The sequence below is a fragment of the Engraulis encrasicolus genome, chromosome 8, assembly GCF_034702125.1.
Source record: "Engraulis encrasicolus isolate BLACKSEA-1 chromosome 8, IST_EnEncr_1.0, whole genome shotgun sequence".
Classification (NCBI taxonomy): domain Eukaryota; kingdom Metazoa; phylum Chordata; class Actinopteri; order Clupeiformes; family Engraulidae; genus Engraulis; species Engraulis encrasicolus.
This window is the reverse complement of record NC_085864.1, coordinates 26,268,793-26,276,292: the sequence shown is the minus strand read 5'-3', so window position 1 is coordinate 26,276,292 and position 7,500 is coordinate 26,268,793. Positions and strand designations below refer to the sequence as shown.

Here is a 7,500-nt window from a genome sequence, read left to right as displayed (position 1 = left end):
AGACAGACAGACAGACAGACAGACAGACAGAGAGAAAGACAGACAGACAGATAGGCAGACAGATAGGCAGACAGATAGACAGACAGACAAACAAAAAAGGTACTATGGAGAGAGGAGAGGGGGCGAGGAATGAGAAGAAAACAAAGAAAATGAAAGTATCCCAATACGATGATGGAGGCACTTATTCCAGCACTTTAACAATCAACAGCTCACAGCCCTTCCTTTACTTTGCTGCCAATTGCTCCCTCAATCTTCTTCCCCCCCAAATGTTTGTCTTATTTTCAGCGCAATCCTTCACTGCAATAAATTAGCTTCAATTAGCGCCTCAGAGAAGCGGTGGGGGAGAGACTGTGATTATAATGATGCAAAGAGTCCTCCAGGACACGGTAGCAGGGCACCGTCTTCTTTAGTAGAAGAAACCAGACAACTCAAGAGTATATCAAGACTTTCAAATCCAGTCTTGCTCGAAAACAGCAGTTGGGCTGTGGTTGTTGTTGTGTTTTGAGTGTATTCTTCTCCCAAACTGTTCCCTGGACAACACAACAGCAGCGGTGTTGAAGGATGGAGATGGGGGCTATAATTTAGAGCAGTCTATTGTTTTCACACAGCGTGCTCAAAATCACCCCTAGGAGATGGAGTAATTACAACTGGCTGACCCCAATAGCGGGACTGAGAGGTATTATAATTGTACATAATTGTACTGTGTGTGTGTGTGTGTGTGTGTGTGTGTGTGTGTGTGTGTGTGTGTGTGTGTGTGTGTGTGTGTGTGTGTGTGTGTGTGTGTGTGTGTGTGTGTGTGTGTGTGTGTGTGTGTGTGTGTGTGTGCACGTGCGTGCGTGTGCGTGTGCGTGTGCGTGTGCGTGTGCGTGTGCGTGCGTGTGTGTACGCTCACGATCAAATTACCAAAACATGACTGTTGTGATTTTCTTGCATTATTTTCAGTTTGTTTAATCACCTTGGGATTTTTTTGGTTCCCATTTTGGGAACGGGGATGAGGCAAGTGGCATGAGGTCTTTCCTTGGGGCTTATTGTAAGAGACAACACTTGAATCGCTGCAATTATAATGTGCGTCCCCCCCTTTGTGGCACACTCTTATTTAACCGCTGGTTTCATTTCACTTTGAGGAAAACTAGCTGCTCGTGTCAAATGAAACTGAGTGGAAGGACTACTGCTGCTTTCAGGATGACTAGAACTGGTACTGGTGCCAGTGTCCGACCACACCAGTTATACTTGGATCTAAAGTGCTTAGCTTAGCAGAATGACACACGTTCATACCGGGCTCTGAACTTTCCGTGGTATGTGATCATTTGTTACCCTGATGAACCTGCTGATGTCCACCTTGTTGTTACGGTTCCCAGATCAAACCCAAGTATTTTTAAATGTGAACACGTTAGCCAATTCGGCCTGAAAGTGCCAACCTGGCTGACATACAGTACATGGTAAATACAGGATATGGGGAAGAGGACAAGAGTTGCCACACCCAGACAAAACCAGGAAGGACTCTGGGGTACCAAATTAGATACGGGCTCGGACCACTACCCCAAAGACCCATGCTCTTGGGCCTGACAGTCAGAGAGCATGCAAACTGTTATCTTCATCATCACATACACAGACTTTGAAACTACATGTACTGTACTGTTTCTCAACGTGGGCTCTATAGGCCCTCAGGGATCGTTGGTAAGCCGTAAGGGGGCTTTGAGAAGGAAACCGCCATGAGGGGAAGGTGCTTAGTTCCCATTGGGAAACAACAAACAGTCTTTTATTTTATTTTTTAACATTATGGGGAGGGGGGGCAGTGCACGCTTATGATGAAGTCAAGGGGGCGTTTAGCCAAAAAAAGGTTGAGAACCACTGATTTAAAGTATAGTCAGGGGCATAGCAGCAAATTTTGGGCCCTATGTACAATCATCTCCAATGGACCCAAGCCATATATCTTCATAAACCGGACTGTGTGTGGGCCCCCTATATACAGTACAAGGGGCCCTGGTGACTCAGTCACACTTTACCCCCCTGAACGACACCCCTGAGCACAGTATATGGTCACCTTGTCTTTGGAGAAGCTCAGCAGCTGTTTCTTCCTGAGGACGAACTGCACGGCCAGCACGCTGCTCATGTGTCCTCTGAGGACGCCCACAGGCTTGGAGGTCACGTAAGGGTTCCACAGGTACACGTGGTTGTTGAGACCCGCCGTGGCTATTGAACAGAACAGAGGCAACAGCCATAGTTAAAGACAGGAATTCATTAATCAATATTGTAGCGTGTGTGGCAGTGATCCTCAAAGCCCAGCATGTGGATTCAATAGGTTCAACATGAGGAGGTAAGGAAGATTGTTCTTCTATGGCCCCTGCCATTGAAGAACAAGTTACAGAGATGTGGTCCTACCAGACCTTGTAGGGCAGGACTTCAATAATCAATATTTAGCAGTGATCTTACAATCCCTGATTTGCGTACTCAACAATATGCAATGGAAAAGACTGGCTGGAAGTTAAAAGATGTCATGTTATCTTAACCCATTGAAGAACAGTCACGGATATACAGTCAATACAGACCTTGGCTTGAATAACATACAGCTCAATGCAATAGATCTGTGTGAGCCTCTAATATTGCAGCTTCTAGCCTGACTATTGGAGTTGTATGTAATAATGACATTGGCTGGGATGTTAGTCAGTTAAGACCTCTTTGTGCATACCACCCTCTTTACCGCCCTCTTTGTGCACTGTGTATGGTGGCCAGAGTAGGTATTGCAACTACAATGTTCAGTGAAATTGTGCTGTCTACTGCCAAATTTGATCTTTTTATGAACATGTGCTAATACTGAGTTAATATTTACTAGTATGACCAAAGTTCAGTCAGCATTTCAGCTAAAAATGCCTATTTCTGGAAATTCAAAATAGTGACCATGGAGAACATCGCTCTTTTCATGTACTTATGAAAAGAGCAATTATTCCAGTCATAATGAATACTTCGAATTAGATGGTGGTGGTAAGTATTCACGAAAAAGGTAACATTAGGGAATGGGCAGCATGAATTCTAGACATAAACTACTACAAATTTTACACAATGTACCTTTAAAGAATAACGTCACCAACCTAGTACATATGTGACAGTCTGAATCTGTTTATTTCAGGTTATTAGGGACCAGGCATATAAATAAACATTGTTGTCTAAAAAATACACCATGCAAATGCACTAACCACCTAGGCAGTCTCTAGTATTTGTTTGTACCTATAAGATTGAGAGCAGGGTGGTAGTCCAGGTCACTGATCCCTGTGTGGGTGTTGAAGTTGGTGACCCTTAGAGGCGATCCTCTCGTCTCCTTCCAGGCCAACACCAGACCTCCTTGTTTATTCCACGTGCAGGACACAATGGCTTCCAGTGGGCCTAGAAACCTTACTGAACAGATACAACAAACAAGATACAATACATGTATTGTCATGTATACATGAATTTGAGAATTCATGTGCAATGAAAAGCTTCCCTGCTCAGAGAGTCCCAAAAAAAGCATGAAGAAAAAAGTGAAAGTTAGGATTTTTTTAACGTATCTGCATTTAAAAAAGGCAGGTTTGAGGAAAATAGGGAGCGATGTCGGAGTGAAGGAGTGGTTTCATTTCTATGGTGGTTTGGGTTTCAACAGCCTGATGGTTTGAGGAAAGAAGCTGTCCCTAAGTCGGCTGGTGTGGGCACGCATAAACCTGTTTCTGCGGGCAGACGGTAGTAGGGTGAAGTGTGTGTAGCTGGGTATTTGTTTGGTCTTCCTTAAACACTGTTGATTGCAAAGATCTTGGATGTTGGGTAGTTCAGATTTGATTACCCGTTGAGCAGATTTGATAACTCAGGACAGGGGAGACAACCACAGATTTAAGAAGATGGAGCTGATCCAAGAGCTTCTTGAAAACAGTGTGTGTGTGTGTGTGTGTGTGTGTGTGTGTGTGTGTGTGTGTGTGTGTGTGTGTGTGTGTGTGTGTGTGTGTGTGTGTGTGTGTGTGTGTGTGTGTGTGTGTGTGTGTGTGTGTGTGTGTGTGTGTGTGTGTGTGTGTGTGTGTGTGTGTGTGACCTGCCATACCTGATTGTTATGGATTTGATCTTGGAATCGGTAGGTTGCAGGTTTGAGTGCCTTTGAACAAGGCACCTGACCTCACTTTGCTCCAGAGACTGTAAACAACACCTTTTATTTAAATAATAGTAATAATAATAATAATTGGATAATAAATAGTTAAATAGCTAAGTGTAGTGAATGTGAATGTGTGTGTACGTGCGTGCATGCGTTCCTGCGTACATGCCTACGTGCGTTCCTGCGTGCGTGCGTGCGTGCCTGCGTGCCTTTGTGCGTGCCTGTCTGCGTATGTGCCTGCGTGCGTAGAGGATTAAGACTGTAGAGACACATGAAGTGAAACTAAGCCATTTAGTCATTAGGGTGATGGAGCAAAGTAAAGCAGGTACAGTACTGTACTGATGCACCGATGATTCCAGTGACAAAAAACATTTAAAAGATTTATGACTTAATTCTCACGGCCACTATAAAGAAGTTGGCAGAGGGGCAGACGTAATACTTCCATTGATCCAAAGAACAGTACTGATTAATGGTTTCTGTGAAGATTCGCATTCATCCAAGTGCTATCCAAAAGGTTTAGTCATAAGCAACTGAACTTCTTTCTTTTGAGCTCGAAAGGCTTCACGCTCAAAGAAGTCCAGTCAGTGGCGAAATTCTTTTGAAAACTGATGAGCTAACTGTTGATTGGTGGGAGGGCATGTCAGGTTATTTTAGGAGTGCTCATTAGATGAATAGCTCCTGATCTCCATATGGAGTGCGTTGAGTCATCCATGAGGGCTTGGCAACCTGAGACCGCAGTGGCTATTTCAGGCCCTGCCCCCTGCGTGGCCTAAAGGTAACTTACTACGGCGGCAAGCGGTGACCAGCGACCCAGGTTCGATTCTGGCTCGAGACCTTTGCTGATCCTTCCCCCTCTCTCTCTCCCCACTCGCTTCCTGTCTCTCTCACACAGTCCTATCGCAATAAAGGTTAACACCCCCCCACACACACACACAAAAAGCCAAAACAAAACAAAACAAAACAAATTAGCATGCAGTGGTTATTTCGGGTTCAAGTGAGTCAGTGATGGGCACTCGGTCGGCGGGTATCACTCCATCTGTGGCAGAAACTCCAAAAACTCGACAAAGACCAGGGGGAGGAAAATCAGGGTGGCTCATGGTGAATCAGTCACGGTGTGGTAGCTCAGCATTACAATTGAACTTGATGAGCGTCTGATGACTAATGCTAAATCAGTCAGTTTGACAACAGAACGCACAGGGCAACTGCAGCCAAGATTGGCTGTCCACCTGGCCATTCACATGCTAAACTCTACCCATTCTCAAACGTCAGCTTTTGGAAGACTTTTGGTAAGATGCATAAGATACATACATAAAAGGCCCTGCCGTGGCCTAACGATAGGGCACTGGATTACTCCGCCGGCAACCCGGGTTCGATTCCAGCCTGGGTCATTTGCCGATCCTTCCCTCTCTCTCTCTCTCCCCACTCCTTTCCTGTCTCTCCTCCACTGTCCTGTCACATAGGGCCTACTGTATGAAGGCAAAAATACTCCTCCTCCCCCAAAAAATAGTAATATATATACGCATATATTATTTTTAAAGCTACATGAATGATTAAATGCATTAACACGTAGTTACGGCTAAGGCACTTTACTGATACACCGCGGGCCCGGGTTCGATTCTGGCCCAAGGTCATTTCCTGATGCTTCCTTCGATTGTTTTCCTCTCTTCTCTAAATGAGACCAAAATGATTATGACTGTTATTCCTCTATTAGGAAAATTAGGGGGAAACGTAGAAACAATAGCTGTATAATTTAACTAGCACAGGTGAAACATATTGTTAATACCCCACACTATGTTAACTTTTCATATTGCAATGCAAACAGTGCTTTTTTTTTTAAACATACATAATAAGTTGCATGGGATGACAGGGTAGGTTATACTATAGCATTGATATATTATTCAGAACACAAAACACATATAAGGTGTGTATAATATAATTACTTCACACAGGTTCATATACAGTAATGCGTCATACAAATTCATTCTAAGCCACACAATTAATTTTGTTATTCTGAAGACTGAGGCACCTTTGAATATGTTATACAGTAAATTGCATGTTCAGAGAAGGTAGGTTAGGGCATGAATGCATTATTCAAAATACATAAAAGAGGAAAGGTGCGTGTAATTGCATCACGCACATCCAAGTACAGTATTGCTTCATATGAATTCACTCAGTAAGTCACACAATGATTAGTTTTGTTTTTCCAAAGAAGACTGAGACACCTTTGCCAGGGGAAGCTACAGCAATTACAGCCCTGTGCTGAGCTGTGTGCATCCTGCTCTATCGCTGTGGCCTCCGTTTGTAACTGCCTAAGGAACTCACTCACTCACTCACACACACACACACACACACACACGCACACAGTACACACACACACACACACACACACACACACACACACACACACACACACACACACACACACACACACACACACACACACACACACACACACACACACGTAAGATGGAAACACTCAAATGTACGTGCATGCGCGCAAACACACACAAACACAAACACAAACACAAACACACACACACACACTCGCGCAAACACACACACACACACACACACACACACACACACACACACACACACACACACACACACACACACACACACACACACACACACACACACACACACACACACACACACACACACACACACACACACACACGCAAGCATGTCTAATCCCCAACAGCCTAGCGATTCTCCAGGGGTGAGAGACTTCAAACAGGAGCCAGTCTTCCGCCTCCGAGATAGTGCAGCACCCTTTGCAAATTTCAATTAACAAGTCCTTTTCATGTTCTGTTGTGTTTCCACTCTGTCTCACTTGTGTTTGCTGTTCTCTTGTTTGTTTCGCCTCGCCATTGTCCTCTCTTGTCATTTTTTTTCTCTCCAACACCACCAAACACACACCCAACCACCCAGAGTGCTCCACCACCACCACAACATCCCAAATCACGGAAATGTATGTACCCGCGCCCGCGCCCGTGCCCGTGCCTGCGCACACACACGCCATACGGCCAGCTTCTGTCTATCTCCTGTCCCTTGTCACCTTCTCAATTTAGTTCTGGCCTCAGAGTCACCCTTCCCTTAGCTTGTCCAACCTCTGTCTTCCACAACGCCATGACAGGGTCATCACATTCCTCTGTGTAACTCCTGCACGACCACCCACGGAGCACAACTAAAGCCATTCGCAATCATTATCAAACACACACAGTCATGGATATACAGATCCTATAATACAGTACAGGCAGGGCTGCTGAAAGCTTTGTCAGGGCCCAGGACAAAGTCATCTGAAAGGCTGAAAGGGCCCCTTGCCCAACACAAACAATGTAATGACGAGGTCCCAAATCTGGGGCCCCTCTGGACCAAGGACAATG

At 44.9% G+C, this 7,500-nt stretch overlaps 1 protein-coding gene across 1 annotated transcript in view; it reads right to left on the bottom strand.

The window, feature by feature from the left end:
• Positions 1-7,500, bottom strand: part of LOC134453820 (WD repeat-containing protein 49-like) — a 53,127-nt gene that overhangs the window by 25,729 nt on the left and 19,898 nt on the right. The window contains exons 6-7 of the mRNA XM_063204568.1: positions 3,226-3,393; positions 2,045-2,193 (exon numbers count right to left, since the gene is read on the bottom strand). Of these exons, the coding sequence (XP_063060638.1) occupies positions 2,045-2,193; positions 3,226-3,393 (317 nt within the window). The remainder of the gene's footprint in view (positions 1-2,044; positions 2,194-3,225; positions 3,394-7,500) is intronic.